General features: G+C 43.2%; 1 protein-coding gene across 1 annotated transcript in view; it reads left to right on the forward strand.

Annotated features, from left to right (window-relative positions):
- Nucleotides 1-12,932, forward strand: part of SAXO1 (stabilizer of axonemal microtubules 1) — a 73,546-nt gene that overhangs the window by 40,462 nt on the left and 20,152 nt on the right. Inside the window, exon 2 of the mRNA XM_061132520.1 lies at nucleotides 3,152-3,331. Coding sequence (XP_060988503.1) covers nucleotides 3,152-3,331 — 180 coding nt within the window. The remainder of the gene's footprint in view (nucleotides 1-3,151; nucleotides 3,332-12,932) is intronic.

Here is a 12,932-nt window from a genome sequence, read left to right on the forward strand (position 1 = left end):
CACCAAACCATCTCATCCTTTGTCGTCCACTTCTCCTCCTGCCCTCAATCTTTCGCAGCATCAGGGTCTCTTCCAGTGAGTCAGTTCTTCAAATCAGGTGGCCAAAATATGGAGTTCAGCTTCAGCGTCAGTCCTTCCAATGAATATTCAGGACTGATTTCCTTTAGGATGGACTGGTTTGATCTCCTTGCAGTTCAAGGGACTCTCAAGAGTCTTCTCCAACACCACAGTTCAAAAGCATCACTTCTTCGGTGCTCAACTTTCTTTATAGTCCTACTCTCACATCCATACACGACTCCTGGAAAAGCCATAGCTTTGACTATACAGACCTTTGTCAGCAAAGTAATGTCTCTGCTTTTTAATATGCTGTCTAGGTTGGTCATAGTTTTTCTTCCAAGGAACAAGCATCTTTTAGAACCAATAGTACTTTTATAACAGAAGTGAAAAGTAAATATGGTAAGTTTGTACCCTCTTAAGTTACCCTTAGTAATATCTTGATTTTTTCCCTCAGAGTGCGGGTGAATAAAATATATCTGCAGAGGTATTTTTGCGTAACCCGCACTTCTTGGCTTTTGATTTGAGGTTTGAGGGAATCCTAATCTGATAGACAAATCTACATGTGAAATGAAAATAGGGATATTTCTAGAGACACGTGTCCATGTGCAGTTCTAGCCATATAAACAATACAGGTGTTGATCATTTTCCCTGGGGGTTAGAGGTTGAAGAGAGGCACATAGTAGCTATAGTGATGGCAGCAATGTTTATGTAGAGGGTTGAACTTATTAACAACAGGAGCAGCATGCTAACTGTTGCCTGGAAACCAGCTTTTGGTTGGAGCAGTGATGAGTTCTCTGTATGTCTGTTTCTTTTTTCTCTGATGTGATGCCCCAGAGTATGTGTATTTTAGTTTCTGTTATTAGAATTCAGTTTAATCGTTCAGTCGTGTCTGACTTTGCGACCCCATGGACTGCAGCTTGCCAGGCCTCCCTGTCCATCACCAATTCCCGGAGTTTACTCAAACTCATGTCCATTGAGTCAGTGATGCCGTCTAACCATCTCATCCTCTGTCATCCCCTTCTCCTCCCACCTTCAATCTTTTCCAGTGAGTCAGTTCTTCACATCAGGTGGCCAAAGTACTGGAGTTTCAGCTTCAACATCAGTTCTTCCAATGAATATTCAGGACTGATCTCCTTCAGGATGGACTGGTTGGATCTCCTTGCAGTCCAAGGGACTCTCAAGAGTCTTCTCCAACACCACAGTTCAAAAGCATCGATTCTTCGGCGCTCAGCTTTCTTTATAGTCCAACTCTCACATCCATACATGACTACTGGAAAAACCATAGTGTTGACTAGACGGACCTTGGTTGACAAAGCAATATCTCTGCTTTTTAATATGCTGTCTAGGTTGGTCATAACTTTTCTTCCAAGGAGTAAGCGTCTTTTAATTTCATGGCTGCAGTCACCATCTGCAGTGATTTTGGAGCCCCCCAAAATAGTCTGTCACTGTTTCCTCTGTTTCCCCATTTATTTGCCATGAAGTGATGGGACCAGATGCCTTGATCTTAGAATTGGTTTAGTATAAAAAAGTCATTAAAAAAATTCAGTGTCATTTCTGGATATACATTCTGGGTGTCATTTCTGATCTCTAAGTTGGAGATCACTAATACGGAGCTTTGTTGATGTGCTGGTGTCTGATGATAGAGATACCCAGCTGGTTTGTAAGGATTGTGTGTGGGTGTACAAATAATTGATATACTGCTTAGCTTTGACAGCTCAAATAGCTGCCCTTTATTCACCTGTAAGTAGAATAATAAGGTTGTTTATTACCGTGCTTATGGTAATAGAATAAGTCACTATAAACTATAAATGGAAATGATAATAAATGGAAAAACTCACTATACACTATAAATTCAAGTTATTGTCTATTAGTCATCAACCTGGGTAAACTTTATTTAATAATTCATTCATATGTTCAATATTTGTGTTTAAACTTTTTTAATTTATTTTTGACTGTGTTGGGTCTTCATTGCTGTGTGGGCTTTTCTCTCGTTGGGGAGAGCGAGGGCTGCTCTCTAGCTGTGGCCCACGGGCTTTTCATTGCAGTGGCTTCTCCTGTTGCGGCTCCTGGGCTCTAGAGCATAGGCCAAGTTGTTGTGGTGCATCAGCTTAGTTGCTCCACAGCATGTGGGATCTTCCCGGACCAGGGATTGAACCCATGTCTCCTGCATTGGCAGGCGATTCTTTACTGCTGAGCCACCATGGAAGCCCCAGTATTTACTTAGTAAATGTTTTTTTGAGTGCCTGCTATATGGCAGGCAGGATATGAGAGGTACTAGAGATGTAGCAGTGAACAAGACAGAAAATGGTGCTGAGCTTGATGGATAATAAACTCATCAACAAAAGTGCAAGTTACAGATAATAGGAAGTGATGGGAAAGTCATCCATGTGATGAGAGAAACTCTGTGAGTGATGGGAGGGGCTGGTGGGGTGTCTTTTAGGTTAAGATGATCAGCGGAAGTCTAAGGAGGCAACACTTGAAATGAGACCTGAAAGAATGAAGGAACCAGACTTTCAATGCAAAAATGTTTTCACGTCGTCAGCGGTGTATACTCAAAACTGGGGTGGTTCTGCTCTATGTGATGCCGCTTGTGTGTGAGGGTGGTATTCTTAATTTACCCAGGAACCAATGAGGAAAGATAATAACCTGGCCCTTGAGCACAGCCTTGGAGCCCCCTATTAGGTCAGATATTAAGCCCTTGATTGCTGGGCGACTGGGAGGTGCAGGAAGGTCTTGGGAGGGACTGGGTTGGCACTCAGATGCCTCCGTGGCTACAACCATTTCGCTACAGTATGGGAGTGTTTCAGTATTTAAATGAGAAGCGTGATGCATGTGAGGGCTGGTTGTCAGCTATGCTTTTGTAACTTTATGATCCAAGGAATTTTGACAGTTAACCAATTGCAGTTACAGATCATTTAAAAAATTCTGGCCACTTTATATAGTTCAGTAGAGAAAAAGAAGGGTTAAACTCCTGCTTTCAATGTTGGCTGTCATGATTCTATACTCTGGGTCACATTTTGAGTAGGTAGCAGGCTGAATGTATTCTTTGCAAGAAGGTAACCAACCTCATGTTCCATTTTTCTTTTTTAACTAGGCGACATCATTGTCCACACCTCCCTACCAAGATTTATGATAAAACAGAGAAACCATGTCTTCTCTCCGAATATACCGAGAACTACCCTGTCCATCACTCTTACCTACCCAGAGAGTCCTTCAAGCCCAAGATGGATTACCAGAGAGCGTGCACGCCGATGGAAGGCCTGACCACATCGAGGTGAGGGTGTGGTGTAAATGTAGGAGTGTACAACACTGATGGAGTAATGTACATTAAGTTAATGTTCAATATTACATTAATGTGCACTATCAATATGTGCTATTAATGCCTTAATTTACTCAGAGAATCTCTGAAAGAAAATCCTGCATTTATTAGCCAGTTTAGTTTTCCCCAGCCCTCTTTTAGCAAGAAAGGATTCTTGCTTGGGGCTTGGGGCAAGGGTGGGGCCGTGGGGCAGGAATTGCAAATTGATCTACATGGAAAGGCTTAAAGTATTAAAGGGAAATAATAACTTGAAAGGGGTGAGGGCTGCTGCAGAAAAAAGAGTTTTGGGCTTTTGCACATAAGCTCCAGGTCAGCTTGGGTGGTGTTAGTGATGTTGGTAGTGGTGAAAGAGAACTTGAGCGTTTTTGAAGTTATGCTGTAGATTTTGAATTGAGGTCCCCTTGAACATACATCAAGAATGTAAGCAAAGAATATTTCCTTTTAAGTTACTCTTGACTTAGAAACTCTGATTCTTGAGGTCCAGCTCTGTACAGAGACTGAGTCCCTGATGAGTCAACACATCAGGGCTGCAGCGTTATCTGTATTGAGGGGGTGGGGACACATGGTCAATCCCAGGATTGTTCTACACGTTGCGTTGCAAGGCTCTCACAGAATTGGGTTGTTGACAATTCAGTGAGTGACTTCTGTCCTGTGCCTGATGACCAAGAGGAGTACCAATACCTTGGAGTTACTTGGGCGGTGTTTCAGGCTGTATAGCTTAGTTCCCAGATAAGACCTGAGAGCTGGATGCCTTCTCTGCCTCTGATGATCCTCATCCCTAAGGGGCAGGATTGCTGTGCAGTGGAGAGGAAATAGTCCTAGTATGATGCCCACATATTATAGGTTTTCAAGATCTGGTAAATTTTCTTCCTATTGCATGCTGCCCCCACCGTTGCCTTGCAATTTTATGCTTTTCTGATAAAGGTCCCAGATGGCCCAGACTAAGCAGAACACCATTGCTTCTGCCTCTGGGTTTCCTCCAGGATAGGCCTGGAAACATCCTCTGTTGAGAACATGGGTTGGAGTCATGTACTAAATGCTGCTAATCTTGTATATCCAAAGGAAGAAGTCCATGTCTGGGTGATGGGGTAGAAAAGACCCACAAGGCAAGGTAGAAGCCAAGTGATTGCTGGACTTAGTGGGAACTGGTGGACAGAGGCAGTTTGAGAATGGGGGGGAGTCAAGGGTTCTATCTGATTCTTGAATCAGGCCACCTTTATGCTGAGTAGTTCTATTAAATGATTTGATTTAAGCACAGGGTTTCTGGGTCCTGATTCATGAAAAAAACGTAATCTATGCAACCTGCTTTTCAACCTATGACTTACTAAACAATATAAACCTTAAGGTTTGGGCTTCATTTTACCAAGAAAACAGCATCCTTTGTTTCTAAGAATCTAAAGACCTCAACAAGAGAGAGAAGTGGATCATTCTCGAATGTTGCTTTTCGTTTGAAGAAACTACGGTCGATACTCATGAAAAGAACGAGGCTTGTGTATAACAGACATGTAGTTGGTAGGAAAGGATAAGAGCAGTATGGAGAAATGGCTTGTGCATATCACATTTGGTTTTAAGATACTAGTCTGCACTTCTCTTTATACCCAAGTATATAGAGCGCCTCATGGAATGTAGAGTGCAGCGTGGCTTCAGATATTGTTCTGGAAATATTTGAATCCTTGGAGGGCTGGATGTTGAAGGATGCTTTTTGTTTGTTACCCGCAAGCTCAGGACAAATGAAGACAAACCTTTTCTCTGGAGCAGTAGTCCTGCCCCATCCCTGAGCTATGAGCCCCCAATGGAGCCCCACATTCCCTCTCTCCTCCCCATCATGCCTGCCTTCCCCATATGCTCTCCCTCTTTGCAAAACAAAAACCAGCCCTTTGACCTGTTCTAAATTATCCTTGCCTTGTGTTACTTACAACAATAAACATATCACCCAGAAATCCTCTCTGTCCCTGGCAAGGCCAGAATAATAAAATCATTCATGTTAAGTTGTGGCCAAAGCGGAGGAATGCAGATAGTAAAAGAATTTCCAAAATAACTTATTAATGATCATACAGGCCTTAAAAACAAGAAGTGGCAGGATCACGGTTACCCATGGGAAGGAAAAAGAACAGAAATACCTCTCTCCTCTCCTTTATTTTCTTCCCCAAAAAGAGGACTAAGGGGAGATGAGCAGAAGGCATCTCTTCTCTCCCCCGTCCCTCAGTTTCATCATTTCTCAGTCCCATGCCTGCCCTGCTGGGCACATTTTTGTAGAATGAAAAAAACAAACAAAACAACCATGCCACTATCAGGATGCCTTTTTTTTTTTCTTTTAGCTTTGGTGGGATTTTACTGACATAAATCAACAAAAATCAAGATTTTTACTAACCATCTTTTCTGAACCTTGTAAACTCAGCAGAGACTCTGGTCCATATCTCTGAATACATAAAACCATTCCCCATAGGGAACTGTAGAGATGCTGTCATCTAGGCGCTCCACCAGAGGTTGGTGAGGAAGGGGTGGGTCGGCCTTGTGTCTGCACACCTCTGTGTCCATGCAGGTCATCATCCTTCTGCCCGTGGAATCTGGTGGTCAGAATGTCCGACCCACTTCGCTATGTAAAGGAGGACCTGGCTTAGTTTCTGAGGTTGGATGTGGGACTGCTTGACATGCCACCTGCTGCATGACAGAGTCACATGGCCCGAGGCTTGGCTGGGTCTGGTGATGAATCCCAGACACGAAAAACACCTGGTTTCTAGAACAGCTATCATCCCAGCATGAGGCATGATCGCAGCTGCACGCCGCTCTTACTGACTGTAAGTCTTGGGGATTTACAGCAGGTGCCACGAGGCGAATATTCGCTTGTGCTTTTCAGCCCTTCTTGATATTGAGTGGTTTCTTGCAGCCCTTTGGTAGTTCTCTCACAGAGGATCTGCCTTTAGTCTGGATAGACCTGAGATCAATTTATGAGCAAAAGGTTTGTGCTTCAAGCCTTGTTTCCTCTTAGGCCTGTCACCACGTTAGACACTTGGGCCCCATTTTTGGACATTGTTTTGTTAGCTAAGTGCAATCCCTGAAGATGAGCAAAGTGAATAGCCTCAGAAAAAAGAGGTGAGTCTTTACAATGGTGTTAGACCTTTATTCTAAAGGGAGTGAGGCTGTGGGTAGGGGGAGATAGAGGTGCAAGGGGGTGGGTGAAATTGGGTTCATGTGATGAATTTGGCTGCAGCGAAAAGGGTAGGAAGTGGCACGGATTCCTTTGTTTACTGACAAGACTCCTTAGTAAGTGGAAGAGTAAAGAGAAAGAGCTAAAAGGGAGAGATCTTGTGTTTACTTACTTTTGATAGCACTGGGGCTTTGTTGCTATGTGCGGGCTTTCTCTAGTTTCAGGGACCGGGGGCTACTCTCGTTGTGACGCGTGGGCTTCTCATTGCGGTGGCTTCTCTTGCTGTGGCGCACAGGCTCTAGGCACATGGGCTCGGTGGTCGTGGCACCTGGGCCTAGTTGTTCCGCGGCATGTGGGATCTTCCCGGACCAGGGATCTAACCCATGTCCCCTGCACTAGCAGGTAGATTCTTATCCATTGTGCCACTAGGGAAGTCCAGGGAAGGGTTTTTGGAATCTGTTCCAAAGAGCCAGGAGAGAAGCAATAAAGTTGGTAGTAGGCTTGTGTCTACCAATTGATTACACACTTCCTGTTCAAATACTTATTTCTTTACTCAGAGTTGTCCCAGTGGGGATACACTGTCTCACCTCTATAGACAAAAGATACACCCATTTGAATGCAAAGTTCCAAAGAATAGCGAGGAGAGATAAGAAGGCCTTCTTCAGGGATCAGTGCAAAGAAATAGAGGAAAACAATAGAATGGGAAAGACTAGAGATCTCTTCAAGAAAATTTAGATACCAAGGGAACATTTCATGCAAAGATGGGCACAATAAAGGACAGAAATGGTTTGGACCTAACAGAAGCAGAAGATATTAAGAACAGGTGGCAAGAATACATAGAAGAACTGTGCAAAAAAGATCTTTATGACCCAGATACGCATGATGGTGTGATCACTCACCTAAGGCCAGACACCTGGAATGTGAAGTCAAATGGGCCTTAGGAAGCATCACTACAAACAAAGCTAGTGGAGGTGATGGAATTCCAGTTGAGCTGTTTCAAATCCTAAAAGATGATGCTGTGAAAGTGCTGCACTCAATATGCCAGCAAATTTGGAAAACTCAGCAGTGGCCACAGGACTGGAAAAGGTCAGTTTTCATTCCAATCCCAAAGAAGGGCAATGCCAGATAATGTTCAAACTACTGCACAATTGAACTCATTTCACAAGCTAGCAAAGTAATGCTCAAAATCCTCCAAGCCAGGCTTAAACAGTGTGTGAACCGTGAACTTCCAGATGTTCAAGTAGGATTTAGAAAAGGCAGAGAAACCAGAGATCAAATTGTCAGTATCTGTTGGATCATAGAATAAGCAAGAGAGTTTCAGAAAAATATCTATTTCTGCTTTATTGACTATACCAAAGCCTTTGACTGTGTGGATCACCACAAACTGTGGAAAATTCTGAAAGAGATGGGAATACCACCTAACCTGCCTCCTGAGAAATCTGTATGCAGGTCAGGAAGCAACAGTTAGAACTGGACATGGAACAACAGACTGGTTCAAAATTGAAAAAGGAGTACGTCGGGGCTGTATACTGTCACCCTGCTTATTTAACTTACATGCAGAGTACATCATGCGAAATGCCAGGCTGGATGAAGCACACGCTGGAATCAAGATTGCCAGGAGAAATATCAATAACCTCAGATATGCAGATAACACCACCCTTATGGCAGATAGTGAAGAAGAACTGAAGAGCCTCTTGATGAAAGTGAAAGAGGAGAGTGAAAAAGCTGGCTTAAAACTCAACATTCAAAAAATGAAGATCATGGCGTCCGGTCCCATCACTGCATGGCAAATAGATGGGGAAACGATGGAAACAGTGACTTTATTTTCTTGGGCTCCAAAATCACTGCAGATGGTGACTGCAGCCAATTAACAGACTCTTACTCCTTGGAAGAAAGGTTATGACCAACCTAGACAGCATATTAAAAGGCAGAGACATTACTTTATTGTCAAAGGTCCATCTAGTCAAAGCTATGGTTTTTCCAGTAGTCATGTATGGATGTGAGAGTTGGACTATAAAGAAAGCTAAGCACTGAAGAATTGATGGTTTTGAACTAGTGTTGGAGAAGACTCTTGAGAGTCTCTTGGACTGCAGCCCAGCCAGTCAATCCTAGAGGAAATCAGTCCTGAATATTCATTGGGAGGACTGATGCTGAAGCTGAAACTCCCAATATATTGCTTTGGCCACCTGATGCGAAGAACTGACTCATTGGAAAAGACCCTGATGCTGGGAAAAATTGAAGGCAGGAGGAGAAGAGGATGACAGAGGATGAGATGGTCAGATGGCATCACCAACTCGATGGACATGTGTTTGAGCAATCTCCAGGAGTTGGTGATGGACAGGGAAGCCTGGCATGCTGCAGTCCATGGGGTTGCAGAGAGTCAGATACAATTGAGCAACTGAACTGAACTGAACTGATAGACTGGATCTAAGGATTAGTGAAGACATGCTATAATAGATCTCGGTGCTAGATGTGCCTGGGTAGTTTAAGAGCCTTTCTGTGAAGTGATAGTGAAAGTCACTTGATCGTGTCTGAGTCTTTGTGACTCTATGGACTATACAGTCCGTGGAATTCTCCAGGCCAGCATACTGGAGTGGGCAGCCTTTCCCTTCTCCAGGGGATCTTCCCAACCTAGGGATCGAACCAAGGTTTCCCGCATTGCTGGCAGATTCTTTACCAGCTGAGCCACAAGGGAAGCCCAAGAACACTGGAGTGGGTAGCCTATCTCTTCTCCAGCAGATCTCCCAACCTGGCAATCGAACCGGGGTCTCCCGCATTGCTGGCAGATTCTTTACCGACTGAGATATCAGGGCGTCTTTGTTTAAATTTGGGGACATTTTGGCCTTTAAGTATTTTTTCTGCCCCTGAGGCTTTGTTCACTTCTTTCACCCAGTCTTTTTTTCTCTCTGTCTTTCAGATTGGACAGCTTATATTCATCTGTTTTCAGGTTTGCTAAGTCTGTCTTTCTTCCTCTGTCTTCATTCTGCTGATACCCATCCAGTGAGTGTTTCATTTTAGATATTATGTTTTTTAGTTTTAGAAATTACATGTAGTTATTTTTATATATAGTTTCTATTCTTCTTCTGTGATTTCCTTTTTTTAATTTATTGTGATCTTGTTTTCCATTTTGTAAGTAAGCATAGCTAAAATAGCTACTTTATAATCTTTCTCTGCTAATTGCAGAATCTGGGACTGCTTGGGGCTGGTCTTCATGATTATCTTCTTTTTTCCCCCTTGATAATGGGTCACGTTTTCTCTATGTATGTCAGTAAATTTGGATTGATCCTGTGCATTGTTAATGTTATGTTGTGGAAGATCTAGATTTTATTACATTCCTCTGAAGAATGTGGTTTTAAAGCAAACAGTAGGTGGCTCAGTGGTAAAGAATTTGTCTACAATGCAGGAGACCACCTGTAATTCAGGAGAGTTGAGAGGATCCCCTGGAGGAAGAAATGGCAACCCACTCCAGTACTCTTGCCTGGCAAATCCCATGGACAGAGGAGCCTGGCGAGCTACAGTCCATGGAGTTGCAAGAGTCAGACACAGCTTAGTGACTAAAGGACCACCACCACAAGTTGATTGGACTCAAAATGCAAACTTGTGTTTTGTGTGGCAATTCTCACCTCCGTTCACTTATCTTTAGCACAATTGCTTGAAGTCTGTCCCACGCAGGCAATGTCAGCCAGAGATAAGGGCCCAGTTTACAAACAGAATTTAAGCCTTACTGTTTCCGGTCTCCCCTTTTCAGGATTCCTTTCTCACTTCCCAGCATTTGTGGTTGCTTCAAATTTTGCCTTCTGGTTTTTCAGTCAAGAAGATGTGCCCTACCTGGCACAGACTGGAGCCTGCCTACAGACTGGAAATGTTGGAAAAAGAAGGGAAGTTGATGCATAGGCTCATCCAGTATCATTCCCTTCTTCCACCTGTTGCTTCTGCTCTAGAATCTTCCTGTTTTGGTTGCCCTTTAGTGCTCACAGGTAGTTGATTTTTATATTTTGTCCAGACTTTATGTGAGGCAATAACAGATGTTACCCTCAGCTTTGGTTGGGTTTGAGGAGATGAGTGAGTAGAGGAGTAGATAGGTACAGCCATATCGGTGGGTTCCACATCTGTGCATTAAAAATATCTTTAAAAATTCCAGAAAGTTCCCTAAAGCTAAATTTGAATTTCCCATGCACTAGAAACTACATAATGTTGGGTATTATAAGTAATCTAGAGATGATACAAAGTATACAAGAAGATGTACATAGATTATATGCAAATACTACACCCTTTTATACAAGGAACTTGAGTATCCACAGATTTCGGTATCCGTGGGCTGGGGGTGATCCTCCACGAATAATGGATACCAAGGAATCTCTGTACTAGAGGCATATTCTTGGAATCTGGTCTGTTGTAGCAAAGATAACGTGGGCTTAGTGTGTCTTTACCAGGGTAAGGGCACGAATCAAGCCCTGTGACCCAGCCTAGGGGTCTTTCTCAGTGGGCTGGAATGGCCTACCTGATCTGCCTGCGGAGACATTATGTTTTCCTCAGAGGGCTCCTGTATGCCAGGAGTTTCAGAACTACATGCAGAAATAATGAAATCAAATTACTTGACAAAGAACAAAACCCCATAGAAGCAATTAAGAGGTCAAATGATGAGGAGAGGTATCAAAGGAGTCGAGGGAGAGATTACTACAAAATTGAAGGAGAGAATGGATGCCATGGAGATGCTGCATAAGGATAAGTTCAGTTCAGTCACTCAGTATCATCCAACTCTCTGTGACCCCATGGACTGCAGCACTCCAGAATTTCCTGTCCATCACCAACCCCTGGAGCTTGCTCAAACTCATGTCCATTGAGTTGGTGATGCCATCCAACCATGTCATCCTCTGTCATCCCCTTCTCCTGCCTTCAGTCTTTCCCAGCATCAGGGTCTTTTCTAATGAGTCAGTTCTTTGCATCAGGTGGCCAGAGTATCTGGTGGCATAAGGATAAAGGCCTGGAGAAATAAGGTGGGGCTTTGAAGGCCTTGGCTCAAGCAAGGAGTGATTTGATGGGCGGAGCCTGAGTAGGGTGTGAGGAAGGCAAGCCTGTATTTGTAGACAGCCCCTTCTCTAGAGGCTTAAACTAAACAAAACTGGAAAAATGCTAGACCAGCCAGGTATGACTTAAATCCCATATGAATTCACAGTAGAGGTAACAAATAGATTCAAGGGACTAGATCTAGATAACAGTATGCCTGAAGAACTATGGACAGAGGTCCATAATATTGTACAGGAGGTGGTAAACAAAACTATCCCAAAGGAAAAGAAAAGCTAGAAGGCAAAGTGGTTATCTGAGGAGGCTTTACACATAGCAGAAGAATGAAGAGAAGTGAAAAGCAAGGGAGAGAGGGAAAGGTACACCCAATTAAATGCATAGTTTTAAAGAAGAGCTAGAAGAGACAAGAAGGCCTTCTTCAACGAACAGTGTTTAATAACAGAAGAAAGCAACAAAAGGGGAAAGACTAGAGCTCTCTTCAGGAGAATTGGAAACATCGAGGGAGCATTCAGCTCAAAGATGGGCACAATTAAGGGGTGAAAATGGTAGAGACCTAGTAGATGCTGAAGAGATCAAGAAGAGATGGAAAGAATACATGGAAGAACTATATAGAAAAGATCTTAATGAACTGGATTACTACAATGGTGTGGTCAGTCACCCAGAGCCAGAGATTCCGGAGTATGAAGTCAATTGGGCCTTAAGAAGCCCTGCTGTCAATAAAGTTAGTGGATGCAATGAAATTCCAGCAGAACTATTCAAATCCCTAAAGGAGGATATCATCAAGGTTTTGCATTCATTATGTCAGCAAATCTGGAAGACCCAGGAGTGGCCACAGGGCTGGAAAAGGTCAATCCTCCTTCCACTTCCCAAGAAGGGTAGTACCAAAGAATGTACTAACCATTGGACACTTGCACTCATTTCCCAGGCTACTAAGGTCATGCTTAAAATCTTGCATGCTAGGCTTCAGCATGATGTGAACCAAGAGCTTCCAGATGTCCAAGATGGGTTTAGAAAAGATAGAGGAACTAGAGATCAAATTGCCAGCATTTTCTGGATTATAGAAAAAGCAAGGAAATTTTAGAAAATCATCTATCTCTGTTTCATCGACTATACTAAAGCCTTTGACTGTGTGGATCATGGCAAACTGTGGAAAGCTCTTAAAGAGATGGGAATTCCAGACCATCTTACCTGTCTCCTGAGAAACCTGTATGTGGGTGAAGAAGCAACAGTTAGAACCTGGTATGGAACAACTGATTGGTTCAAGATCAAGAAAGGAGTATGAAAGGGCTGTCTGCTGTCGCCCTGTTTGTTTAACTTACATGCTGAGCACAATATGAGAAATGCTGGGCAGGATGAGTTACAAGCTGGAATCAAGATAAGTGG

Source organism: Dama dama, chromosome 29 (genome assembly GCF_033118175.1).
Source record: "Dama dama isolate Ldn47 chromosome 29, ASM3311817v1, whole genome shotgun sequence".
NCBI lineage: Eukaryota > Metazoa > Chordata > Mammalia > Artiodactyla > Cervidae > Dama > Dama dama.